We start from the raw sequence: 25326 nt of genomic DNA, 5'->3' as shown, positions 1-25326 counted from the left end.
GCCCAAACAACCTGCCAAAGCCCTTGTCGAGCTCTCTAGTCCAAGGTGCGCCTCGCTTTCCGCCCTGTACAGCTGAAACAACATGCTGACCGAGCACTTCTTAGACATGGATGTCACATCGTCCGCGGTCACACCGTCTTCAGTGGGCGACGCTTCGCCCTCTTAGCACACAACGGTGCCCGCACCGCACGAATCGGCGGAACTGCAACAGAGTCTGTCGAGGAGTCTTGCAGGGCAAATAGGGGCACGGTCGGGCGGCTCGCGAGTCGGAGTCCATGTTGTCCTCCAGACTACAAGGGAGAAGAGCGAAGGGGCGGGTCGCACAGTGGCACGCGAGATTCGCACTGCAGTGCACCCCTACACAGAGTCTCCTGTTAGCTGTGTAGCTCTCGTGCATTTGCTCCGGCTGCAGTCCGGCGCAGGTGCACGGGCCTCGTTGTCGTCGTCGCCGCCGCGGGTCGTCCGGTGAGAGCTCCTCTTCCCTCTCCCCTCGTTCGAGGCTGACGCCTGATTGGCGAACACAGGATACACTGCAGCTGCTCGACTCGCTGCACGGTCGAAGCCCTCGCTCTAGCTTGTCCGCCTCGCTCATCTCCCGCTCCGCTCCCCCACCTCGCGAATGTTCGCCTTCTCCCGCCCTCCGCCGCACAGCCACAGTGGCACGGGCAAGCCCAAGGCGCCCATGACGAGCGCCGGCGAGCTCTTCACGTCGACCGCGCGACCGTCGTCCGCCGTGCGCCCCGCCAAGCCTGCCATCGCGACTTTCACGCGCAAGGTCGTCCGCCCGGCGCAGCCCCAGGCATCTGCCGGTCACAAGCAGGCAAAGGCGCGTTGCGTCCTGTGCATAACACGAGCGGAGCCGAGCGGAACTGACTGGGCTAGACGGCGTGCAGACGTACCTCCCGACCCCTTCCCCTGCCGGATCGAACCGCGCTTTCAGCCCGGTCGAGGTCAACGGCGATGAGAACGTCGACGGCGTGCCCATCGACGTAGAAGAGGAGGACGACGTCGTCAGGCCGCAGGAGAAGAAGCGCAAGATCGAGCCCGAGGTGCGTTGCTTCCGCGCTAACCTGTCGCACGCCAGGCTGACGTCGCTTGTTTTTCGCTGCAGTCCGACTCGGACAGCCTCTCGTCAGCCGACAGCGTCCTGGCCTCTGCAGCGACCGCATCCACAAGCGTGCGTCATAGCCTGCATCTTTCAGGACTCGCTACTGACGAGTCTTTCGCCCTGCGGCAGCGCCGCGTCGTCCTCTTCGACAGATGGACGTCGTTCACGTCCGATTCGAAGTTTTTCGACCGCGCGCGCGCTCTCTCGCTCCAACTCTCTGGGCACGCGACGCAGGTGCGGCGGCGCAAGGCGCACCGCCTCGTCGCCGCGTGCGGTCAGCGGCTCGCGCGCGACGCCCGCGACGCGCCGTGCGGCTACCGCGTCGAGGCGAAGAAGGTTGACGGGCTTTGGGTGCTCGACTGGGGGGCGTGCGTGTGGGAGCACAGCCACGACGTCCAGCTGGGCGAGCCGGAGGACGAGCCCGCGGACGAGGACGAGAACCCGGAGGAGGACACGGAAGAGGAACACCAGTCGGCGTCGCCGCAGAAGAAGCGCCGCATTGAGCCGGAGGTGCGGACGCAGGAGAAGAAGAATGGTCCTACCGACGACGAGCTCCTCGAGCGAATCACCTCTTCCGCACCCGTCGTGAGCCTCCGCCGCATCTCAGGGCTTGGGCTGTCTCCTGTTGGCTGACTCGTTCTTCCCAATACTCGGCAGCCTGTACCAGGTCTGCCCAAGGCATCCGACACTTTCGCAACGGTCACCGACGCCTACTCTGCCTACGTAAAGGCGATCGTTCCGGTCTACGGCATCGGCCTATACAGGCAAGAATCTTCGGCCGAAACGGCATTCCTCTGCAACCGATACATTACTACTCGCGACATGATCGGCAGCGGCTGCGCGTACAAGATTGCGCTCGAGGTCGACTCGAAGACCGGGCGGTGGAAGCGCGACTCGGCCCTGTCGGTCCTCAAGCATTCGCATGGGCCCGCCATCAAGATCCTTCGCGACCCGAGTTGGCGTCCGACAGTTCGTAACGCGGACGCTCGCAAGGCTTTGGGAATGCCGCCGTTTTCGTCGGGCCAGCAGCCAAAAACGAAGCAGGCGGTGCGTTGACCTTCGGCTCTGTGTGTGCCTCTCATTTGTAGCTGACAATACTGCAAGCATACATCGTAGGCGTCGAAGAAACCTGCGACGAGCAGCAAGGCGGCTCGCCCCGCCGAGCCATCGACCTCGTCATCTCGCGCACCTGCCGCGAAGACCGCTGCATCTCCGCGCGCTTGTGAGCCCGCCCGCGAGCCCGTCACGCCGGCCCTGGGCCTGCCGACTAAAAAGTCGCGCCTGCACGCTGCGCCTTCAGCGCCGATCCCTGCGCCGACGAAACCGCCGGCTCTTCCTTTGCGAAGGAGCCGCCCGCTTCGTCGCCGCCGTCGCCCATCCTCCCGTTCCTCGCCGCACTCCACTCGTCCCTGACGTCTCTCGCGCCTCACCTCTCGGCCGCGGGCTTCTCGACGCCCGAGGCGCTCGCGTCGCTCCTCCTCCTCGAGCCCGCCATTCTCGATATGACGCTCGAGGCAATCTGGACAAGGTCCGCCTCGAAGAAGCCGCAGACACACGATGCTGGCGGAGTGTCGGTCATTCAGGCCAAGCTGCTCGCGCGTCTGCTCAAGGACGCGGGCGAGGAGTTGAGAATGGGCGAAGCGTAGCAAGGGACGGGCGCTCCCCGCGTCGGCTTTGGCGGTGTCGCGTGCATCGATGATGTGCTTTTGGTCTCACTAGGTATGGCTCGATGGCTGCCATTTCGTGCGACGCCCTCGCTCGAGCCTCTTCCGCGTCGCGTCTCTGTGCACGCGGGGCAGACGCGGACTCCATCCGTTCGCGCGTCGCCCTCGCGCCTTTCGCTCGTTTGCGCCTCTCTTGTCTGCTCATGTTGCAGTGCCTCGCTCGCTGCGTGCTCCACGACTCTCGGCTCTGACCTCCTCGCTGCGCTGCCACTTCGTCCTTCGTCTCGCCCACTCCAACCCGAGCCTCACCATGTCGCACACTGGCGATCGACCCAAAATCAAGGTCAGCCGAGGGAGCAGATGCACTCTGAAGGCGCGGTCCCCGAGCTGATTCCTTTCCTTCGTCGTGATCAGGCGGAACCGACCGATGCGGCTCTCTCGCGCAACCCACCAATCGCCCCCTCCGTTCAGCCCGAGTCAAAGGGTGTCAGACTCTTCAAGCCGGGCGAGCCGCTCGTCTGGACAGCGAGCACCTCGATCCCGGTCATCCTCAACCTCGTCAACAACCGCGAGGCCATCTTCGCTCGTCACCGTGCCGCCTTTTCGCTTGAACGTGCGCTCTCTTCCTTCTCGACGTTGATCTGGTTTCTCGACGTTGATCTGGCTTGATTCGGCCTGCCACTCGCGCTGATGGACGGAGCAGTCGCATTGCAGGAAGATTCGGAGGAACGCGCGGTTGCGCTTTTCAATTCGCAGGCGTCGTCCGGCCCTCTGAAGACAAATTCTCGAGCGTACGGGCGATTCTGCGAGATAGCGGGCATTCCGACTTACCCGGTCACGAACGCAAGTATCGCCCTCGCCCTGTTCGCCAAGTACTCCCGCCTCTCGACGAATTCGAAGACTTTTCGCCAGGACATCGTACGCGTCAAGCGGGCAACCGACCCTGCCTGGGAGCCCAGTGCCGCTTTGAACGAGTTGGACGACATGGATGCTGACGGGAAGGCTCTGAGCCAGTTCATGGCCGAGGGCGGTCGCGGCGCCGCTTACACTCGTGCGTTCGCCATCGACTACCCTTTCCTACCTCTCGGCGTTGAGGCTTACGAAGTTGCAGCAGGTCGCAATCGCGCCAAGAAGACGGCAGAACGAGGGCGCAAGGCGCTGACCGTGCACGACGTCGACGAATCGCCCGATTCGGATTCAGAGTCCGACTCTGAACCCGACAGCGACAGCGACAGCGACAGCGAGAATTCGTCGACGTCGGAGGACGAGGACAAGAAACGCCGCACAAGGGCCAGCAAGTCGCGCTTTTCACTGGTACGTTCCGCTTTTCCGGTTCAGAAAGCTGCGGTACTGACCACGCCCTGGCCGAAGACTTCGCCTGGCTTCCCTCAATGCGGTGAAAGCTTTAACAGCGTACAGCAGCTGTATCAGGCGGTCGTTGCCTCGATTGTCCCAGCAAACGGGATCTCCGCCAAGCTCGCCCGCGTTTCCGACAAACGCGGCAAGATTCGTTGCAGCCGGTACCACACAAGGGGTGGTCAGCAGGAGCGCTGCCCTTGGGAGCTGGCTATCTATGCCGAGAACCATTCGCAGTCATGGAAGGTCGATTCTGCGGCGTCGAGCTTGCTTCACAACCACGACCGTGACCCGCGCATAGTCGCCGATCCGAACTGGCGCCCAGTCATCAACAACCCGCTCGCCCGACAAGCGCTCGGCCTGACCAACACGGCGATCGGAAAGCGGCGCAGCTCAAACGGCCTTGGGGAGCAGGGCGAAGGGGGTTCTTCGGTTTCCGCGAAAAAAGCGATCACGCTTCTCAACGACGCGCTTGTGGTGCGCGCCAATTTCACCCGTGTCAATCTACTACTCACTCATGTGGAACGTACTTTCAGGCCAGCACTTCCGCGTCTCTACCGACGGGCCCGTCCGCTTTCGCGCTCAATGCCTTGCACCGGCCTTTTCCTGCCGAACCGCCTCGTCGCGAGTCAGCCGGGCAAACTCTCGGCCCCCCCTTTGGAGCCGCAACGATAACGCAGCCTTGCCACTCCTCGGCCTCGTCTGGCACACTCTCGGTCTCTCACCTTGCCGCGTTTCTGCGCTCGCTCGATACATCGCTCGAGGCGCTCGCCAAGCCGCTCCATGCCGCCGGCCTTCAGACGCACAAGGCATTGGTCCTCTTCCTCTCATTCAGCGCCGACGTCGTCGACCGTCTCCTTGCAAAAGTATCGCGTACGAAAGGAAAGGACTGGACGGCCGAGATCTCTCTCTTCAAGAAGCGCCTCAACCGCGTCCCGTCCGAGTAGACACATAAACTGCCCTTGTGATTATTTTGTTCTGAATGTGAAGAAGAACTTGACCGCGGAAAGATGCTGAACGAGATGATCACGCGGAAGCGTAGTGCAGAGCTCTCTCGCCCGCGCACTTCGCAGCCTGCTTTGCGTGTTGTAGGTCTCGTGTCTGCACTTCTGCCGGCTGGACTACGCTAGACGTAGATGGCAGTACTGATTCAAGATGGGAGCCAATTTCCCCTTCTCGAAACGAGCGTCGTCGCGGCGTCGCGGGGGAGGTTCCTCCGGCGCTCTGACTCCTTCTCGCCCTCGCGAAGCTCTGCTGCTCCCTGCGTCCGCTTCTCCGCAAGTGTCGTGAAGCGCGAGCGACGGTTGCGTTCCCGACTGAGCGCTCCGGTTGCGTCGCGCACCCTCCTCCCCTCGACCTCATCTGCGCCCGCCCGCCGCGCATCCTTCAGCAACCAGCCCGCTCAGGATGCCGCCCATGGTTAGCTCGTCCAAGCCGCAGGTGCGCGCAACGCACATCAAGCCTGATGTTCGAGTCAGGCGGCTAACTGCGGACCTCGGAAGGTCGAGGATACGCCCCTCGACGCAGAACGAGCCGACGCTGCGGCGAGGAAGGCGCGCAGAGCGACTCGCCTATTCAAAATTGGCACTGAGCTGGCCTACAAGGCTCCGACTTTTTGCGAGACGATGCGCAATATCGTCGGCCTCCGCGAGGCGGTCTTTCTGCAGCAGCGCAAGTTCGTAAAGCGTGGTCCGCTTCCTCGAACTCCCACACGGCTCTCACAGATATCGAACGCTGACGGGTGCCTGCAAAAGTTGGCCTGCAGCGTGAGTCGCGCAAGATGGCCGACGAGCTGTGCGCTTCTTCCGCCAACATCGTCCTTCGAGCCAACTTTGCCGCCTACGAACGCTTCTGCGCCATCGCCGACGCTCCGGTCTTTCCAATCACGCACGCCATGCTCGCGCTTGCCATGTGCGCCCGGTGTACAACCGAAGACGGACGCTTCAGGACCTTCCGCGACGACCTCCTCCGCGTCAAAAGCCTCACAGCATCCATCTGGAGCGAAGAGCGACAGGCGACAGAGATGGACAACATGGATCCAGGCGGAGCGGGATTGCTCGAGTTTATGCAGGAGGATGTGCGCCGGGCCAGTGCGTTTCCGCTTCCTCTCGCTCGAGACACATATTCGCAGTCCGCTAATCCAGAGTGGAACCTTGCAGATTCCGCGAGCAGAAAGCGGAAGCGGGGCATGGCGACCGGTGGGGTGTCTGCTTCCAGCAGAAGTGCAACAACGGACAACAAAGAAGGACTCGACACCGGCTGCGCCTCTGCATCCACTGACTGCAGCGACGGGTGCTCAGCCGGGGCAAGCAACGCGCTCTGTAGAACCGGCTCCTCGTGCGCCGGAGCAGCTCTGTCAAGAGGCAAGAAGCGCGACGCAACGCAGGACCCCGGCAATCTTGCAAAGAGGACCAGGGTAGAGGAGTCAGGGTCCGCCTTGGTAGGTCTCTCTACACAGGTTGCCCCAACAGCTATTGACGCTCTCCCTGCAGGCCCACGTAATGCCAGCTCGCATTCCGGCCACCGAAAATCCGCTCGAGCAGTCCTTGACTTTCTTTTCACCGTCCCCGCCTTCCTTCGCTTCCCAACGCACTCGGATCATCTACACATCGCCAGTATCCATTGCGCAGCTCGCTGCGTTCCTCAGTCTGGGGGGCCCTTCCCTGGTCAACCTGGCAGGTCCGCTACACGCGGCAGGGTTCGACACGCTCGATTCGCTCAGCCACCTCAGTACCTCTCGCCCGGTGTGCTGGCATGCATGCTCGACGTTGTTGCACTAGGGGCGCAGGTGGATAACGGGTTGGACTTGACAAATGAGCTCGACGTGTTCTCGCAGCGCATCGCGGAATGGCGCAATTCGTAGATTCGGTTGTAACCGCTTCGGTCCAAACGTCAAAGATGCACACAATGCCCTCGGTAGAGCATCTGGCTCCCGTCCGGTCCAATTCATCTACACCTGTCCGGGGTTCGCGCCCGAGTCCAGCTCCCCTGCAATCTGTTGCCGCACCCACTGGTCCCGCTTGAGGTACGGCATGCCAAAGATGAGCCTGCCGTCGACGACTTTGTTGCCCGACTCCGCAAGCGCGGGTGCCTGCTGTTGCCGCTCGTACGCCTTGCACAAGCCAGCCACGGCCAGCGCGGTGTGAAAGGGCGGCAGGGTCTGCACGGCCTCGAAGACCTCGAACACCGTGGAGACGCCGTCCGGACTTCCTGAGACGTCGATGAGTGACTGTGCGGGAGTCGAAAGTGGGACGTGATTGCGATCGAAGTCGTCGAGGAAGGGAGCGAACGAGTCGCCGTCGAGCGCGAGCAGGAAGTCGCGCAGGGTTCTCACGGGCGTGCCCTGCTGCGACGAGAAAGTCTTGTTGCCTGCTACGCCCGGCGCACAGGCTGGAGTGGCCGGCGCCTTGCCCTTGTCGAGCGACATCGCGTGCGCGGAACGGGAGGCTGCGGGCAAAACGCTACGCGTCAAGCTCCGGCACGTCTGCATCTGGGACCGAGGGAGGCAACCACGAACCTGGATGCGGTTTGAAGGTCGAATCTGAGTAGAGCGGAAGCCCCAGGACTCGCGCAACGCGCGACGACGGGACGGAGCGCGCGGTTCGTGCGCGCAAAGTCGCGTTGCACTCCAGGCTTTGCTCCGAACACCTCTTAGTGAGCCATCGCCTGCTCCTGAGGGATTGAACAAGGTGAAAGAACTGCAACCCGCGGGTCGCGCGTCTCGGCAGCTGCAAAAAGAAACGCAACTGGCTGCGCACTCCAACGAGCGACTTGTCCGCAGAGCCCTTCGTGCGGTGTGCTTTGTACCGAGCTTTGCATTCAGACGCACTCGCTGTCGGCCTGCCGTTGAGCAGCACACTGCAGAACGTGTTTCTGGAAGGCGCCGAAAATGACGCGGATGCAGCTTTTGGAGGGGGCTCAAGCCGCAGCCACTAGTAGCAAAGCCAGATCAACGAGCTGCACTCTGTAAGCTCCGCCATGTCTTGACGATTGAGACGCATGTACATTATAATGGCGTGCAAAGGAACACCATGAAACGCGGAAGCAGACGAAAGGCTCAGCGGCTGGCCAAGGCGCGCAGCCGGGGCAGGCAGTATGCAGCGGCTCGCACGTCTTGTCGAGAAGCAGGAGAAGATCTCTGCACGCAAGCCTCTGCCGGGCCGCGAAGCAGGCGTACCACCTCCTCCCGAAGCACAGGACCCGGTAAACGCGGTTCACAGCGAAGCGCAAGGCTGTGCCCCGCCGCACAAGCTGTGTGCGGTCAGCACTGCTGCAGCGCAACACTGAACGAGCGAGAGACCGAAGCGAGCGATGACGCTGAGGGTAAAAGGACCAGCGATGAGGAGCTGGCAGGCCAGTGCAGCAGTGCAGCGAGCACGCAAAGCACGGTCGTCGGGCGCACGACGAAGTAACTTACACTGCACCGCGCAGTGATCTGCAGGCCCGGAAGCCGGTGCGGAGGGGAAGATCGTCGTCAGATCCGCGTGAGAGCGCGACTCTCGCTCGACCGGCTCGACAGCGCGCGTCCTGCCCGTTCAGAGCGCAAGTACGACAGGGAGAGATGCACTCTGGGCACGCTGGGCAGCCGCACTCCGCGGACTCGTCGCCCTACCTCGCCCACTCGCTCATCCCGGCGGCAACCCCCACCTCGCTCCCGTACGCCTCGCAACACGCTCCAGAGCTGCATGCGCGCTGCCAGCAGATTCAACAACCTCGACAAGCCTCTCAGCAGCCGCATCAGGGCGCACTGTGGCTTGCAGAGCTGCCGCCCGGTCATGCGCCGCAGCCGCAGGGTCCCTCCGCGCAGACAGACCTGTACGGGGCAGACGAGCTCCTGCGCGAGCACTACCAGCGTCTCTACTCGGCCTCGCAAGCGCTACCGCAGCCGCAGACCTACCTCGTGCCCGTTTCGCCGCCACAGCCTTCTCGTCTCGTCGTCCCCGACTCCTTCGTCCTCGATACCGCGCATCAGAAGCGCCGCCGCCTCTCCCTCCAGCCTGAGCACCGCAACTCAGTAGGCTCAGACTCTCTCAATGGCCTGCGCGCGCCAATATGGGCCGAGTACCCTGGCCGTTCGCCGCAGCACCCGCTCGTCTTCGAGTACGAGACGCCCATGCTCCCGCCTGTGAGCGGGACCGCCATCCGGCGAGCGAGCATTGCGGGATCTGCGGCGGAGCGGCGAGGCAGCGTGGTCTCGGTGTCGAGCAGCGCGGGGCTGTCGGCGTCGCCATCTCTCGCGTCGGCACGCCCTCCGCACCTGCAGCACGCCGCAGCCGCCTCCGCAAGCCCTGTCGGCTTCACGCCGCCACTCGTGAACGCGCATTCGGCGCCGGTGGCCGGCGAGGCGGGGTCCGCTTCGGAGGGCAAGGCGCCGCTGAAGGGCAGCGCTAGCAAGGCCAAGTCGCGCGACAGCAAAGACGAGGCGGGCAAGGCGGAGAAGTCCTGCAAGCACTGCAGGTAAGTTCTCCTGCACTCGCAGGCTTTCTGCCGTCTCTGTTCTGATGCCGCTTGCTTGTCGCAGACTTCGCAAGGTCCGCTGCTCCCGCACCTGGCCGACGTGCGCGCGTTGCAAGGAGAAAAATCTTGAATGTCACTACGGCAACTTCGTACCAAGTGAGTGGCTCTGCCGTCCGCCCTCGGAGCGAAACGCTGACTTTGGCTCGCTTCCCGCAGTCGACCTCGTCAAGTCGCTGCACCCCGAGTCACGCGTCGCAGAGCTCGAAGCCCGGATCAGTACGTTATCCTCCTAGTATATCTCGACGCCTGGGCGCTCACGCATCCTCTTTACCCACAGAGTTGCTCGAGATCGAACTCGCCTCGTCGGCCATCTCTCCCGCTCACTCGACGTTCAGTGCCATCCCAAGCGGCAGACTGGGCCCCACCGCCTACTCTCACATCCCTTCGCCGGCCGAACTCCCCGTCACGATCTACAACACACTTCTCTCTGCTTTTGGCGATACGCTCACTCCCTCTCGCCTCGAGGCACACACCGATGCCGTCTTCGCCTCTGTACAACGCCGAGCTGCACGCTACCGAGGCCTAGACCCGCCAAAGCTCGCCGCGACGATCACGCCGTCGTCAAGCGCGGGCGCGCAACGTACCGCCGTGGTGCATGCGGACGTTGCGCTCGTTGCGCACGAGCTCTCGCTCCTCGCGCCGCACGAGCGGACGCAGCACCCATCGTGGCCGCGGCTCGTCGTCTGGGCGTTGTTGGACGACTTCTGGGCGTCGTGCCAGAGCAACATCCCGACCATGCTCGCGTTCCACGATTCTGAGCGCAAGGCTCGCCTGTACACCGACCTCGACCGCCTTCCTCCGGCTGAGCGCTGCGTACTCGTTGCGTTCTGCGCGGCTGCTGTACGCAGCACGGCCGACGTCGCGCTGCTCGGAATGGACGGCGTCGAGGTTCCTTCGCCGTCCCCATCGCCCGACGCCGAAGTCGAGCAGCCGCGTCAACGCTCGCTCGCCGTACAGCGCGAGCACGTCGCCCGCGCGCTGAGGACCCTCATGATGGAGCTGTACGATCGACTCGAGATCGCGCATGGCGAAGGAGACGAGGTCGCGCTGCAGGCGACGCTCGTGTGCGGAGCGATCATGATGTGTGCGTCTAAACCCCCTCACGACCGCTCTCCTACCACAGGGCATTCCGCTGACATGATTCGCCTGTCGAACCCCAGGGAACGAGCTTCTTCCACGGCGGTCACGCTCGCTCGTTCGCGATGCGCTCGGCCACTACCGCGACCTCTTCGACGCGACCTCGTCTCTCCCGTCGCCCGAAGCCGTCGCCGACCGGCGCAAGCAGCTTATGACGATGTACGCGCTTCCGCTGCTGCACCAAGATTCGACAACGGCCGCGTACCTTCGCACTTCGCCTCTCATCTCGGCTAGCAACCTCAGCACATACTTTCCGGCCTTCCCGATCCCGACCATCGCTGTCGAAGGCCAGCGGGGCGCGAGCGACGGCAAGGAGTGGAACCTCCGCGAAGAGATGTTGCCGTGGTACGATCTCGAGCGGCTTGGCGGCGCGAATCACGAGCAGCTTCTCATGGGGAGCATGATGATCTACAAGTGGCTCGCCGCGTGCTTGCGGTGGTGCGCCGAGATGGCTGCCGTCAAAGCGTCGACGACCCCTCTCTCCGCGCACGCCATCACGACGCTGTTCTCGCTCCTCTCGCAGATTCACGCCGCGATCCAGACGCTGCAGCACCACTTCGTCTACACGGCCGCGCCCGTGCATCCGTCGTGCGCCGGCCCCGAGGGCGACACGTGCGAGCATGTGCACCTGCGCTGGGCGACGCGCCTTGACCGCGAGACGGACGACTGCTGCTGGATCGCGTATGCGACGGTCGCCGAGCGGATGATGCGCGAGGACCAGCAGGGCAGCGCGGCGGGAGTGGAAGGTGCGGAGATGCAGAAGGACGACGAGGAGAGAGCTGTGTCTAATGGAGACCGGCTCGACGTCGGGTGGCTGCAGATGAGCGAGGGCAAGGTCCGCCAGGGACTCAAGCTCGCAGCTTTCTACTTCAACGTGCGCCCGACACTTGTGGGTTCTCTTTTCCTTACGCACGACCTAACCCTGCTTGCTCTCCGCTGCAGTTCTTCACCATCTCGCCCGACCCGCATCAGACGCATCACCTCGCCTGGTCGCTCGAGCTCATCCCTTCGTGGACGTTCCTCGCCACCCAGCGCTACACGCCTCTTCAGCCTGTCGCATCGCCCTCGACTTCGCTCGATCTGGCTGCTTCAATCCACACGCCCGCGGGCACGGCGACGGGCGCACGCCAGAAGGCCGACGAGCTCACCGAGACGGAACTCGACTGGATCGAACGGGGCCTCGAGGAGGCTCAGAAGTACCACCCGGTCGCCGAGAAGCGCCTGGTCGAGTTTCGCGCGTTCCGCGACAGCGAGCGCAAAAGGGTGCAGCGTCTTGTTAACAGCGGCGCAATTGGTGCGCTCCTTTCCTCTGAGCTACCTGTCACGCTACCGCTGACCAGTGCCCTTGCGCAGCTCCCCTTCCGCCCGCCTTTTCCCGCCCCTCGCCGGCCACGACCGATGTCGTCGTTGCCTCCACACTGTCGCACCGCCTTCCAGACAAGCCCTGGCTGTCCTTCCAGGCGGCTATGATGCAGGCACTGGCACAGACGGTGCCGAGCTGGGCATGAAACGGGATCGCGCGGGAGCATCGCGACAGCCTGGGAGGTGTATCTTGTCTACAGCTTGTTACCTTTCACCCGCTTGGAATGGAACGCGCACGCGCGCGCGTCGGGCACCTGAGTATCGGCACCAGCATGGTCAAGCGAGAAGTGAACTAGCGGCAGACAGCGATGTGCGCATCAATACACTCCCTCGTGCTCGAGCGCCTCATCGCTCATCCACTGGGCGTCTTGCAAGGCCACAGCAAGGAGAGCACGCACAGTCGGCCTGGTAGTTGAGCTTGTCGTTCCTCTTACTTGACTCCCGTATGGAGGAGCGCGTTCAAGGATGCGACTGCAAAAACGTGAGGCGGAAGGATGTACACAACAGCACAACGGCAAGGGGAAAACAGCTACAAGAATGCAAACACAAGAACGACCGAAAGGAGCGACGACCCTCAGAATGCAGCGCGCTCCTCTCTAAGCAGCCGCGCGAGCAGCTTGATGTGAATGACTGACACGGGTCCGTTAGCGTCCGGTGCGCGCGTCCTGGGCGACTCGGCGGCAAAGCGGATCTCCTCGAGGACGAGGTCCAGGAAGACGGGTTCGAAGTGCAGGAGCGCAACGAGTGACGAGAGCGAGTCGAATCCCGCGTGGACGAGGTGGGGCGCAAGAGGGACGAGAGAGGGGTGCAATGCGCCGAGGAAGGCGGAGACGGAGTTGGGCTGGAGAGGAATGGCAGCGGTGGTAGGCGCAGACGGGGCCGGAGAGGAGGCCTGTACGGGAGCGGATGCTTGACGGGCGAGAAGCTGAGCAGATGCACCCGCCGACGGCTGCGACAAGGTCGGGGCGCCGTGAATGAGCGGCTGCTGCACTTTCGGCGACGAGGCGGACGGAACGGTCGGGATCACGCGCTGCTTTTTGGTCGGCGGCGCAGTGTTCTGTGCTTTGCCCAGTCAGGCTGGTACGAGACGGATCACATAGAAGTGAGCGCACCTCTTTGATCTTCTTCTTGTCAGACTTGTCGTGAGGTTGCAAGGCCTTGGTCTTCTCGGATACCCCGAGCGGTGCCATGCCGAGCACTCGACGGGCATCGGCATTGCGGACCACCGGGCGCCATGTTGGATCGGCCAGAATGCGGTCGTCCGGTCCGTGTGAATGAAGGAAATGCGACAACGTGGCGTCGATCGCCCATGTCGCCGGGTTGATGCTCGTCCGTTCGAGCTGGATGAAATACGGGCACAGACCGCCTAGTGAGTTGATCCACTGCGTGTGAGAGCGGTTGCAAGCAATGGTGGCGGTATTGGCGCTCTTGTCGAACTTGATGAGCCCGATACCAAAGACCGGCATGATGGCCTTGACGAACGCGCAGTACGCCTCGGTCGTTGAAGAAAACGTATCACCGATCTGCGGCAAGTCCGGGACCGTCTATCTCAGAATTGTCAGTCGCAGCTCAAGACAGGCGAGGCAATGACCTGACGCGAGAAGGGCGTACCACTTGAGCGACCGGGCCCAGCGCTATTTCCCCGCCAACTTCGTCCTCACGCGGATCGTAAGCATTGTCGCCATCGCTCTCATCCGAAGTGCCACTATCGTCTGAACGGATCGGACGCCGTTTCTGCGCGGTTGTTGAAGCTGTCGTACGGGGAAGATTAGCACTCGTGACGGGAGGGGGTGAAGGGAGAAGTCGTGTGCACGCACTGAAGCTCCAGTCGCTCTTCTGGTTTGATCGCTCCGCCATGAACTCTGTGAGCGCGGTCGCATTGGGGTCGAGCGCGACGAGCTCCTCGTAAAGCGTCGAAGACGACCAAAAGGTTTTCGTCAGATTCATGATGCGGTTCAGCGCCGACGCGTAGGTCGCCGAGTAGACGTCCTTCGTCGAGCACTTGTCGTACATCCAGAGCGCGAGCATCGCGGGCGAGATGGGAAAGGTCGGGACGCCGACCTTGTCGCAAAATCGCACATAATGGCGAAACGCGCACAGGTTGGTCCCGCTGCGGTCCGTTTCGGTGTAGGCTTCGCTGGCCGGCTTTGACTGCATCGAGCGAACGGCTGCAAAGTACCATGCTTAGTCTCACGTGACTGAGAAAGTAGCACGGAGAGGCGCACGATCCTGGGCCGCCCGCTGCTTGGCAAAGATCGATGTGCGTGATTCGACGAGCTGCTGCATGCGTTGCGAGTTGGTCGGTGCCGACCAAGAGCCGTTCGAAACTCCGTATGTCGGGTTTGCAGTCGACGTCGAGGCGAGCGGCGGCGTCCGCGTCACGCGCGCGAGGGGTTCCTCCTCACTTTCGTCGCCTGATCCGTCGCCCATCGCCTCGTCGCGATCTTCTTTCGACAACTCTGACGCGTGCGAATGCGTCCAGTTGCTGTCCTCGCGCACGTGCCAGCGCCCGTCGTCGCACTTGCGCGCCCGCACGGCAACGCGGCAGTGGTGGGTCGTCCGGCGCTGACACTTGGCGATGGCCTGCGATTCGTCAAAGTGGTGCCGATGCGTAGTCACGCCGTACGCGCGCAGCATGCGGACGTGGCACGACTGGAAGAATGCATCGTGCGATCCGAAGCTTCTGGGCTTGTCGAAGAGCTGAGTGCGATACTGCAGACACTAAACAGGTCAGTGCGGGAGCCCGAAGCAATTCAGCTGATGGGGCGCACGCTGCTGGGCATGCGCGCCGCGTTGGCTAAGTCCGGATCGGCCGACGACAGGCTGTCGGCGTCAGACTGTGGACGAGCAAGACTGATCAGCGTGTGGCCCAGGAATCGCAAGCTCGAGCATGTGAGCGCACCACATCACCTGCATCTTCTTTCGAGATGGCACCATCCTGCTCTTGCGCCTCGGAGACACGCTCGAGCGAGACGGAACCCGTCTTGACTGCGCTTGACGGAGCAGGCCCATCGCGCGAAGGGGCAGGAGAAGGGGTCGGGAGGTAGGACTGCTCCAGAAAAGTCAGTATATGCCTCACACGAGCGAAAGAAAGCAAGGTACCTGCGTCAATGTGGGATGAATGTCTTCCTGCTTGAGCGCTCGCAGCGCCTCGAGCACCGCCTCCTTCTCCGGATTCGCGGGCAGGGGGGCCTGCGCACCCGGCTCAAGAGCTCGTGCGAGCTGCGAAGGCGACGTGGGCTCGAGCTTGAGCGGGTGCGTGCTGGCCGGCGGAGAAGCCATGGCGAGAAGGAGGAGCGGGGACGAAGCTTGCCGCTCGACAGGCGCTCGACTGCCGAGAGCGTGTCAGAAGGTCTGCGTGAGCGATAGGTCAGTCTCGCTGCCCTCGGGCAAGTGTCGCCCGGAAGAGAGGGACTCGCGCTTCGTCGACTGATGAGAATCCGAATCAGTCGAACACGACTCGAGACAGCCGCACAGTTCCACAGGACGTGTAAAAACGCTCTACAAGCTCTTGCGACCGACCCAGCCCGGTTCGGTCGAGAAAGGGTGGTGAGCAGGAGCGGAAGCTGCCGGCGTCGGATCCAAGAGGTTGCTACCGTCGCTCACAGCGAGCGAGAGAGACTGCACGTTGCTCGTACAACGCATAGCAGAAGATATAGCTACGAAGACGTCTCGGAGAGGCAAGGAACCGGGCAGGCAGCCACGCGCCAGCATCTGGACTGGCAGAGACGGAAGAAACGACGGATTGGCATTGCGAACAGCAAGAAACGTGAATGATACACAACAAGAACGAACATGCGACTGATCACGAACCAAGAACTTCGCCGGACCGCCCCGCTCACGCACGCAACGCCTGCCCCCTGCCCTCCTTGAGCAGCTTGCTGAGCAGCCGCCACTGCACGATTGACACGGGGCGCTGCTGCGGCGCACGGAGGACCTCGAGCTCGTGCGCGTGCCGGACCTCGTCGAGGAACGAGTCGAGGAGGCCGGGCGCGAGCGATGAGAGGTGGACTAGCGAGGGGAGGTCGTCGATGCCGGCGAGGGAGAGGGGCTGCGCGAGGAGCGCGACGGAGGGGTGCAGGGCAAAAAGGAAGGCAGAGAGTTCCGTGGAGAAGTCGGTGGAAGCCGGAGAGAGATGCAGGTCGAGGGCAGACGAGGGCGAACCGCGACCGAGAGTTGCGCCGTGGCTAAGAGCGTCGACCAACTTGGACTGCATAGCGGGCGGCGCAAAGCTCGAAGAGGGGCCGACGGCGGGAGACGGCGACTTTTCGAGCGGGAGCTGGCCGGAGAATCGTGGCTTCTTGCGTGCGAGATCTTGGGGCGCAGCGGGTGAAGGGGAGCGCTTCTTCGATGACTGCATGGCGACCGCTGGAGTCAGTAGCGATCACGACGACGAGAACTCGCGCCAACGCACGGTCTCTCCCGAGGTAGCAGTCTTCGGACCCCATCCGAGCGCCGCTCTCGCGTCTTTGTTCAAGACGACGGGGCGCCACGACGGGTCCGCCAGGATGTTTTCATGCGGCCCGTGGTCGTGTTCGAGGCGTGACTTGTCGGCGTTGACGGCGAAGCCGCCTCCGCATGCCTCGACGTGGGCCACCCAGGGACAGCGCGCACGGTTGCACCGCAGGATGGGGAAGGACTTCCAGATGCCGATGCCCAAAGTCGGAATGTAGGCCTTCACGTAGGCTTGGTAGATGGCGACAAACGAGGGAAAGACATCGCCGGGCTGCGGAAGACCAGGCGGATCGTTCGCGGAGCCGATCGCGGTCGAAGGGCCGGCAATGGCGGCGCCCGCCGCGCTCGCCTCATCCTCGGCGACAAGCGAGGCGCCAGAATCGTCGAGCTCGTCCACCTCCTTCTCAACGGCCTGCGACGCCGAAGATTCTTTGACAAGAGGGGCAGCGGATTTGCGCTTTCTCGACGGGAGCAGCGCGAGCCCCAGCGCCTCGCGCGCCTCGGCATCCTTGACCAGCGGACGCCATGCCGGGTCGTCCAGGAGCGGCTTCACTGGGCCGTGCGAGTGCTGCAGATTCGAGTGTGCGGCGCGCATCATCCAGCGACCGTCGGCAGTTTTTCGGTCGAGGAAGATGGAGAACGGGCAGATCCCGCCAGGCCTTGCAGCGAACAAGTGCTTGTTGCGGTTGCAGCGAATGCGGACACCTTGGTCGCTGGTCTGGTGATAATGCATCGAGACGCCGTAGACGGGTACAGTCGCGCGAACGAAGGTCTGGAAGGCGTCCTTGACCGAAGCCCACGTGTCGCTAAGCTTCGGGAAGTCGGGTATCAGGTCGTACACGTTGGTCGGCTGGTCGAATGGAGATGTCGACGTCGACGCGGAAGGAGGCGGCGCCGTTGGCGCGACCTCGGCCTTGGCCTCCTCGACCGCCGCCTTGGCGATGCGCGACGTCTTGGTCGGTGGGTGCGAGTGCGTCCAAACGCACGAGCGGAGGGCGACAGCCCAGCGCCCACTGTCGCAGAGTGCTGCGCAGACGCGGAAGGGGCATCCGTCCGTCTTGTGCTTCGGGCAACGAGTCGAGATCTGCGTCGGCTTCTGCTTGGACGGAATCGCCTCGAAGCCGAACTGCTGCTGGAGATTGGCGGCGCAGGCGTCGAAGAAGTCCTGCTGATTCGCGAAGATCGTGGGTCCGTCGAACAGGGTCGAGCGGTATTGCGACGGAGTGTCGGTGCGGGTGCTGGAAGAAGGCGGACCGGGCGTTGCAGGTGTCGACGGGAAGGGCTGCGGCTCGAGGCAGTCAGCAGGTGTTCGTCTTACGAGCTTCGTTCGCAAAGAGCTTCACGGCACCTGGGACTGGTCGGGCTGCCGCAGCGCCGCGAGAGCCGCGCTCGACTCGGCAGGCTCATCCTTCACCTGGGGTGAGCGAGGCTTGCCCGGCGAAAGGACGACGGGCTCTTCATCGTCGCCGTCCGAATCGAGCGTCAGGTCGGTCGGCTCGGGCTTGACGACGAGCATGGCGGTGTCGGCGGACGGTCGTTCGGAGTCGTGCGAAGTGGGGGGAGGAGGCGAAGGCGCGGGCTCTGCGGCGATAGCTGCGCAAGCGAGTGCTTCGCTGTTGTTGACGTCGTCTTGAGCGCTTTGTGCACTGCCCATGCAGCCTGGCGGCGCGGGTCACAGTGTCCAAGCGAGTCGGCGGGAGCGACGAGGAGATGCGCGAACGACGACCGCAGAGCGTTGCAGCCTGCAGCAGGTGAGCGCGCCGCTGGACTGCTACGCTCGAACGTGCACGCAACGAGTACTGCGACAGCCGCCCCGGGACGCGGAGGCGAACCCGCTCGCCTCTCTCGCTCCGACCGCCATGACCACTTTGCCTTTTGTCGCGCTTTGGGGGCTTCCTGAGGTCCGAACCACGCTCGATGCTGCTTGTGCGTGACTCGGCGCTTTCTGCGGTCGATCCGTGCTGTCGCAGCATCATTTCGTCTTCATCAGCCCGGAGCTCTCAGCGTGTCTCCTTCGCTTTTTGACTCACTTGCGGCTCTGAGCTCGCGTAGAATGCTTGCTGGACTTTGTCTCAACGCCACGGCACCAGGCTGAAGCGCTCCCAGGGGACTCGCTCTTTGCATCCTCAGCTCCGTGCCTCCTTCCGTGTCCAGATTCTGCATGAGCGCCTGAACACCCAGTGCGGCGCCCTGCGCTACGAATTCTCGCTGTTGTCTCTCCACTTCGACTACGGCATGACAACTCAGGCGAGGGATGGAGGCGCAAACGCGCAAGCGATTGACTGCTCATTACTGCCACTGCCATTGAGGCGACACTACCAAGGACTTGACTGCAGGGATCATGCGAAAGACGAAGACGAGGCGAGCGCGACAAGCGGGGCACGGGGAGCGGGGCACGGAGATCGGGACGGTAACGCAACGAACGAGAGTGAGAGAGAGGCGGAAGGAACGAGGCGCTATGCGAGTGAGTGTTGCGAAGTGCGTTAGGGACGGGAGAGAGGGGGTAGTACTGCGAATGCGAGAGAGGGTATCGAAAGAGCAGAGGGTAGTAAAAAGACAGAGAACCGAGAAGACCGCCGCCGACCACCTCTTCAAGCCTCAATCATGGGCACGATGCCCTCGGACCCGATCGGCGAGTCCAGCATGTCGCGCTCCGACCTTTCGTCCTCTTCCTCGTCGTCCTCGGCAAGCTCGTCGCCGACCCAGTCGTCGAGCTTGTCCTGCGCTGCCTCGCTGAACGAGGCCTTCCCCGCCGCGATCGCCTGGATGGAGGCGAACACCCTCGGCGAACCGGGCTCGACGCCCTCGTCGCGAGCAGCAAAATCGAGCTCTGGCGACCCGGGACGCGTGAACACGTTCAGGTCGGGCTCGTCGTCGTCGCCATACGCAGCCGCCGCGCTGCCCACACTCGAGCGCTGCGACACGGCCGCGCCGTGCGCGAAAGAAGGCGAGTCGACGTGCGCAAAGGCGTGTGCAGCGTGCGGAGCAGGAAGGTGCGACGTCGGCGGCGAGACGTAGTAGCTGCGGTGGTCCGCTGGCGTCGACGAGGCGTACGAGCGACGAAGCATGCTCGGCGAGTGGCGGAGCGCCGAGCCGGCAATGCCGCCGAGCGCAGACGTGGTGTAAGCCGACGACGAGGCAAACATGCCACCGCTGCCGCCGTGGCCACCGGGCAAGGTGGTGAACGACCGCACGGGCGAGACGAAGCCTTGGTGCTGGAGAAGCGGGCTCGTCTGCGTCGGCGCAGCACCCGGAGTGAGCGTCGCGTGCATGCCCATGCCCGCGCGACCAAGCTTGGGCGAGAGGTGCGGCTGGATGGGCGCGAGCGTCGGCGAGGCGCGCGAGTAAGGCGACAGATACGGGTTCGTCGTAGCGTGCGAAGGGGCGGGCGGAGGACCGGCGTGCGACGAGCCGAACGACTGCTGATAGGACCTGTGCTGGTAGTGGTGCATCGCGCTGGAGCCGTGGTGATGGGCCGCTCCGAACGACTCGAACGCAGCATGCATCGGCGTTTGGTATTCGTCGTCGTCCATCTCGTACGACTGCGCTGACAACGGCTGATGTTGCCCGTACACAGGCGCGTCGACAGGCGAGTACTGCTCGGGCTGCGTGTACGCTGCGTGGTAGCGCTGAGCGTGGTGCTGCTGCAGATGGTGCTGCTGATACGGTGAGAAGACGGGCGGCGGACGTATCGAGAAGGGCCCGGCGCTCGTCGTCGGAGGCGCAGACATGGGCGACGGCGAGCGCTGGTGGTAGTCGGAAGGCGGCGCGAGGTGCTGTTCAGGCTGGCTGGATTGGCGGTCGCGAGCTGCGCGGCCACGTTCGGGCGCGCGACTGTGCTGCAAGCTCAGCAGTCCAGGCGCCGCACCTGCCCGGGCGTCGAACGGCGTTGACGGCTCGAGGGGCGAGACGGTCTCGCTGATGGCATTGCCGTACTCGTCGACCTCGTACGCCTGCCCGTACTGGTCGATCGCGTACAGCGGCGCACGCGGTTCGGGCGCATCCGGCATCGAGTACGAGCGGCCGAAGCTGGGACGCGCAAGCGCAGGAGATGCCGGCTTGCCATCACCCGCCGCAGTCGATGGACGCTCGAGCGCGACGCCCGTCGAGCGAGGACGCGCCCATGGCGACGACTGCGGGGACCGCTGTTGCGACTGCTGCGGCTGATGCGGAGGCGAGTGATTCTGCTCGACGCTGTGCTCGAAGTCTGGCGCCGAGTCGCCGCGCTCAACTGAAGCTGGGCGGGGCGCGGCGAAAGTGCGCGTGCGGCGAGTGATCGGCGGGCGATACTCTTCGTCAGGAGCGCTGAACTTGTAGGGGTGGTAGCGAGCCGCGACAGGCGAAGGATACGCTTCGAGCTCGTCGTCGTACGGCGCATCGTACTCGTCATCGTCGTCGTAGTCGTCGTCCGTCGGGCGCATCCTCGCCCCTCCGCGAGTCTTGCTCGTGATCTTGGGCGCCTTGCCATTGTCCGAGCCCGCTGCAGCCTTGCGACGACTTGAGCTCGCATTCGACGCCTTCGCGCGACTAGCGATGTCGTTCGACTGGCCCTCGTCGGCTGCCGACCGATTTTTGGGCGCGCGAGCGCGGCCTGCTGGCTTGCTACCGTCGAGAGGGTGCTCGCGCGCCATGTGCCTCGTCAGTGTCGTCTTGCGGCAGAAGCTGCGAAAAGGAGAAGCGTGAGGCGAGCAAAGTAGGAGGAGCTTCATGACGACGCACGTCCGGCCACATTCGTCGACATCGCACTTGTACGGACGACTTCCGGTACTGCATCTCGACGTGTCAGAAGCATTCTGCTTATTGAAAACGGCTAGAGAGAACGCACTGAACGCGGCGATGCCTTGCGAGCGAGCTGGAGTCGCTGAACGTGCGAGTGCAGATGTCGCAGGTGTGAGGCCGCTCGCCCGAGCTGCGCAATCAATCAGGAGTCAGATAATCTGCTGGTGTAACATGATCCTGCACGATCGATGGGCCCACAAAGCTAGGCAAGTAATTTGAGAAGGTCGTGGACTCACTGTACGCGTTCGTGAACCGTCAACGCGGAGCGCTGGATGAAAGCCTTGCCGCAACCGGGCTCGGTGCACTGGAAAGGTCTGAGGCAAGAGCAGAGTCAGCCAAGGGAGGATGAGAGGAAGAGCGGGAAGCGGGAGACGCACCGCTCGTCGGTGTGGATCCTCGCATGGCGCACCAAGTCGCTCTTCCTCGAGAATGCCTTGTCGCACCCACTCGCGTCGCATTCGAAAGGCTTGGCCTTGGTCGGATCAGCGCGACGGCCGCCGTAGTAGGTCCCGTCGGCGCTCGCGATCCCGATCAGCTCGTCCTCGCCGTCCTCGCGGTAGTCGCTGTCGTCGTCGTCCCTCCGCTTGGCGCGCTGCGTCCTCGGCAGGGGATGCGGCTTCGAGACGACGACCGAAGTCGCATCGGCGGTCGCGGAAGCGGCGCCCGAAAGCGAGCGGCGGGCCTTCGCCCTGGTATAGCTGGGCCGCCTCGATGCCCCTGCGTCGTCGAGCTCGCCGTTCGGGTCGAAATCGTCGTCGTCCGGATTGTCGTCCATCACCTCGACGGGATCGTCGTAGCTTTCGTCAAATCCGCCGTGCTCGTCGTGCTCTGAGTCGCCGTCGTTCGGCTCGACCGGCTGCGCGTCGGCGTGGTCCTGCGCCTCCTCCGCCTGGACGTGCTGCTCCCTCGCGCGTCCCGAATCGCTGCTGCCCTTGGGTGGCGCGAACCCGACGCGTCCTTCGTCGCGCGCGCGCGGCACTGCGGCGGGCTCGACGTCAGCTGCCTCGTTGGGAGCCGCAGCGCCAGTGTCGCTCGAGGAGTCGTCAAAGCCGCTGTACCGGCGGTCGCGGTTTGCTAGGCGCGTCGAGGGCGGCATATTCGCGTTGCTGCGCGGCAGGCTTGGAGCGGCGAAGCGACGACGCGGGCGACTCGGAAGCGGAAGTGGAGCTGCGCCGAGGACGTGAGCACGAGTAGACTGGCGTGGACGGGTCGAGCTGCGAGGCGCACGGTGCGCGCAGGCAAAGGTCAGTCTGTGCTCACGTCCCCTCGCGAACGAGGCACGAGCGAAGGACGGCGCGAGGACTCACACCGAGCCGAGCGGAACAGGAGACGGGCGGGAGTGGCGGCCACTCACGCTCGAGCTACTCGACTGTGCTTGGGACGCGCGCTGTGCACGTCGTATACCAGTGCAGAGGACTCTGCGCTCGAGGCGGCACGAGCGACGGGAACGAGGCCAAAGAGCCGCGCGACGTCGGCGAACGAGGAGCGAGCGCGCGACAGGGGACCTCCGGTGCCTTCCCGAGCACGCGTCGGTCTGGAGTCCGTTAGCGTACTTTGCACTCACAGGGTCGGCTCAGTCAGCACCTGCGAGCAAAGGGAAGCAGTGAGCGAAATCAGAGCGGAAGGAGACGGAAAGCAACGTACGAGTCGCATCTTGTTGTCGACTCGCGCCTCTCGTGCTCGTCCGCTGAACCGCACAGACCACGCGCAGCGTCGAGCGCACCCCAAAGACCCTCTGGATGAGCCAGCGACGAGGTGATGAAGGGCGGACGGACGTTTCGCGCATGACCAAGGGTCCGTGCACGCTCACCTGTGCCCGTTACCACAGCCCTGCTGCTATCGGCTTGACTCTGAGCAGTGAAAGCAGAGGCGTAGAGGACGGTGTGTAAAGGTTGGCGGCGGAACGGACCTAGAAGGTCGCAGGAGAAGCGAGAGTCGCAGAAGGCAGAGACGCTTCCACCTCTTATCGCCATCGAAAAGCGCTCTAGGCGCTTGCTCAAGAGAGGAGGGAAGAGCATACTGTACAGTCCAACGTCTCAGGAGATGCTGGCCTAGCCTTGCGCCGCAAAGGGTGTCCCGCCCTTGTAGCCCGTGAGTTTCTGCGCGACGACGAGCAAACGCCGCACCCGAACGCGTCAGCTTGCAAGCTGCGGTAGCGATTCGATCGTCGACACGTACCTTCCATTTCGGCGTGCAGCTGTAGCCATGCGTCTCGAACGCCGGACCCGTTGGCGGGTCCTGCGTGCTGGTCGAGCACGCGCACTTGACGCCGTTACCGGGCAGTGGGCAATGCGCGAACGGGTTGTGAAAGTAGCCGATGTTGCTGAAGAAGTGGGTCTGGTTCGGATGCAGGAAGAGGGCGGCGGCGAGCGAATGGACCGGCGCTGTAGCGAAGACAGAATCAGTTTGGCGCTGTCAGTTTTGCTCACTGACCAAGCGCCACAGTTTCGTCAACGCACCGTCCCCCCATCGCTCGTAGAAGAACCCGCCCGCCTTGTCGAGATGCTCAAAGTACTTGCTGTAGGCCGGCCCTTGCCAGAAGTCGAGTCGCGCGATTTCAAAGTTGGACCTGCGGGCACGAGCGCTCATCAGGTGATGTTTCCAGACACCGCTGAATTCGCGGACCCACCAGAAGTGGCAGCCGTTGTATGTTTTGCCGCCGTCATTGCTGATCCACTCCATCAAGTTCGGCTTCGCGACATACTCCGGGTTCGCCTCGATGAAGTCTGCGCCGCGAGCAATTCGCAGATGTCAAGCTCAACCCCAGGAGCAGCGCAGACACCGAAGAGAACGCACCCTTGGTCGTCTGCCACAAGGTCGGGATCGTCGCCTGATACTCGTACAGCGACACGACAAAGCCGTATGACTTGTCCAGCCGCTTCATCGTGACGAACGGGTCCTCGACAATGTCGCAGTAGAACTTGACGTCGGGCTCGACGCGCCAGTAATACTCGTACCCCTTGAGGAGCTCGTGCCTGAAGAACTTGCCGCTCTGGTACCGACACATGTGGCGGTACGGTATCGAGCCGCCGTACGGGATCGGCTGCTTACCCATCTCGGAGATGGCGGCACGAGCGCGCGTCTCGTTGACCCAGGAGGGGAAGCCGTCGAGCCAGTCGTCCTTGGGGATGAGGCCGTAGCGCGTCTTGCCCGAAGCGACCCCCGACGTATGCCGCTTGAACTCATCAGAGAACGGCTCCTCTGTAGGAGCGGGACTTTAGCTGCGTTTCGAGGAGTCGGAAGCAGGATCGCCCTACCATTCAGGAACGTCCAGTCGTGGTGATGTCGGCGGTTGAAGCGGTCTGTCGAGTGGGTGCGAACGTGTGACGGCAACGGGGGCGTTCGGGATGGGAGTGTGGGTGACATGGAGGTTTAGAGGGAACCGGCAAGCCAAGCGGGGCATCCGAATGACAAGCGGACGGAACGGAGAGCAGACGGAATGAAGGTGTCAGCTCTCGATAAAGGTTCAGAAGCGAGACGAGCGCACCTTCGAGCCCTCGGATACTCTCCACTGCTCCCCACACATCGCTGTTTCGTGCGAGCATGACGAAGGTCGCCTTGACCTTGTCCTCCTGCGCCTGCGTCGCATTGAACCCTTCCTCGTCCTCGAACATCTCGGACTGGGGCGCCTCCCACGGGTACAGCTTGTGTCCCGCAGCCCACATCTCGGCCGGTCGTTCCTTGAGCCCAAGGCGGACCTTGGCGGAGTCGAGCGAGGTGTGGTGCGCGTAGCGGTCGGAGATGAGCTGGCCGACGAGGTGGAGGAAGAAGAGTGCGCCGACAAGCGCAAGCCCGTAGCGCACGTACGGACTCGCCGAGATCATCATCGTGCTGGCTGGAGCGAGTCGTGCTACCGCTCGGACGAGGACGAGAGCGCCGAGGTGGGGAGGCAACTGTCGGCGGCGGGAGAGTTGTGCGAGTTCTGCGCGCGCCTAGCAGCTGGTGCTT

At 63.5% G+C, this 25326-nt stretch overlaps 9 protein-coding genes across 9 annotated transcripts; 4 read left to right on the top strand and 5 right to left on the bottom strand.

Annotated features, from left to right (window-relative positions):
* Positions 1-619: 619 nt before the first annotated feature.
* JCM10292_001290 (uncharacterized protein) lies at positions 620-2754 on the top strand (the record flags this gene model as incomplete). The annotated part of the gene is made up of 7 exons (XM_076648797.1): positions 620-835; positions 894-1049; positions 1112-1177; positions 1238-1693; positions 1766-2077; positions 2225-2330; positions 2384-2754. 7 exons carry the CDS (start codon positions 620-622, stop codon positions 2752-2754), a joined length of 1683 nt encoding a protein of 560 aa, XP_076505743.1.
* A 328-nt stretch (positions 2755-3082) lies between these two features.
* On the top strand, positions 3083-5075 carry JCM10292_001289 (uncharacterized protein; the record flags this gene model as incomplete). Its single annotated transcript, XM_076648796.1, has 6 exons — positions 3083-3115; positions 3187-3385; positions 3587-3823; positions 3887-4086; positions 4144-4605; positions 4665-5075. The coding sequence occupies 6 exons, from the start codon at positions 3083-3085 to the stop codon at positions 5073-5075; spliced, it is 1542 nt and encodes a 513-aa protein (XP_076505742.1).
* A 460-nt stretch (positions 5076-5535) lies between these two features.
* Positions 5536-6630, top strand: JCM10292_001288 (uncharacterized protein; the record flags this gene model as incomplete). Its single annotated transcript, XM_076648795.1, has 4 exons — positions 5536-5568; positions 5631-5817; positions 5883-6039; positions 6621-6630. 4 exons carry the CDS (start codon positions 5536-5538, stop codon positions 6628-6630), a joined length of 387 nt encoding a protein of 128 aa, XP_076505741.1.
* A 448-nt stretch (positions 6631-7078) lies between these two features.
* Positions 7079-7555, bottom strand: JCM10292_001287 (uncharacterized protein; the record flags this gene model as incomplete). The annotated part of the gene is made up of 1 exon (XM_076648794.1): positions 7079-7555. The coding sequence occupies one exon, from the start codon at positions 7553-7555 to the stop codon at positions 7079-7081; it is 477 nt and encodes a 158-aa protein (XP_076505740.1).
* A 1134-nt stretch (positions 7556-8689) lies between these two features.
* Positions 8690-12290, top strand: JCM10292_001286 (uncharacterized protein; the record flags this gene model as incomplete). The annotated part of the gene is made up of 7 exons (XM_076648793.1): positions 8690-9585; positions 9650-9741; positions 9802-9861; positions 9923-10729; positions 10806-11656; positions 11725-12076; positions 12136-12290. 7 exons carry the CDS (start codon positions 8690-8692, stop codon positions 12288-12290), a joined length of 3213 nt encoding a protein of 1070 aa, XP_076505739.1.
* Positions 12291-12718: 428 nt separating this feature from the next.
* JCM10292_001285 (uncharacterized protein) lies at positions 12719-15426 on the bottom strand (the record flags this gene model as incomplete). Its single annotated transcript, XM_076648792.1, has 8 exons — positions 12719-13201; positions 13257-13667; positions 13756-13895; positions 13962-14312; positions 14370-14856; positions 14916-14981; positions 15047-15193; positions 15247-15426. 8 exons carry the CDS (start codon positions 15424-15426, stop codon positions 12719-12721), a joined length of 2265 nt encoding a protein of 754 aa, XP_076505738.1.
* A 556-nt stretch (positions 15427-15982) lies between these two features.
* Positions 15983-18115, bottom strand: JCM10292_001284 (uncharacterized protein; the record flags this gene model as incomplete). Its single annotated transcript, XM_076648791.1, has 3 exons — positions 15983-16498; positions 16559-17881; positions 17948-18115. 3 exons carry the CDS (start codon positions 18113-18115, stop codon positions 15983-15985), a joined length of 2007 nt encoding a protein of 668 aa, XP_076505737.1.
* A 1075-nt stretch (positions 18116-19190) lies between these two features.
* Positions 19191-22474, bottom strand: JCM10292_001283 (C2H2-type zinc finger protein; the record flags this gene model as incomplete). The annotated part of the gene is made up of 5 exons (XM_076648790.1): positions 19191-21261; positions 21319-21366; positions 21425-21508; positions 21615-21692; positions 21756-22474. 5 exons carry the CDS (start codon positions 22472-22474, stop codon positions 19191-19193), a joined length of 3000 nt encoding a protein of 999 aa, XP_076505736.1.
* A 955-nt stretch (positions 22475-23429) lies between these two features.
* Positions 23430-25202, bottom strand: JCM10292_001282 (glycosyltransferase family 15 protein; the record flags this gene model as incomplete). The annotated part of the gene is made up of 7 exons (XM_076648789.1): positions 23430-23477; positions 23557-23762; positions 23838-23947; positions 24008-24104; positions 24175-24579; positions 24636-24680; positions 24866-25202. The coding sequence occupies 7 exons, from the start codon at positions 25200-25202 to the stop codon at positions 23430-23432; spliced, it is 1248 nt and encodes a 415-aa protein (XP_076505735.1).
* Between the last annotated feature and the right edge of the window lie 124 nt (positions 25203-25326).

Source organism: Rhodotorula paludigena, assembly GCF_050403205.1.
Source record: "Rhodotorula paludigena JCM10292 DNA, Rt_paludigena_JCM10292v1_ctg18, whole genome shotgun sequence".
Lineage (NCBI taxonomy): Eukaryota > Fungi > Basidiomycota > Microbotryomycetes > Sporidiobolales > Sporidiobolaceae > Rhodotorula > Rhodotorula paludigena.
The sequence above is the reverse complement of the archived record's forward strand: the minus strand, read 5'-3'. Positions and strand labels throughout refer to the sequence as shown.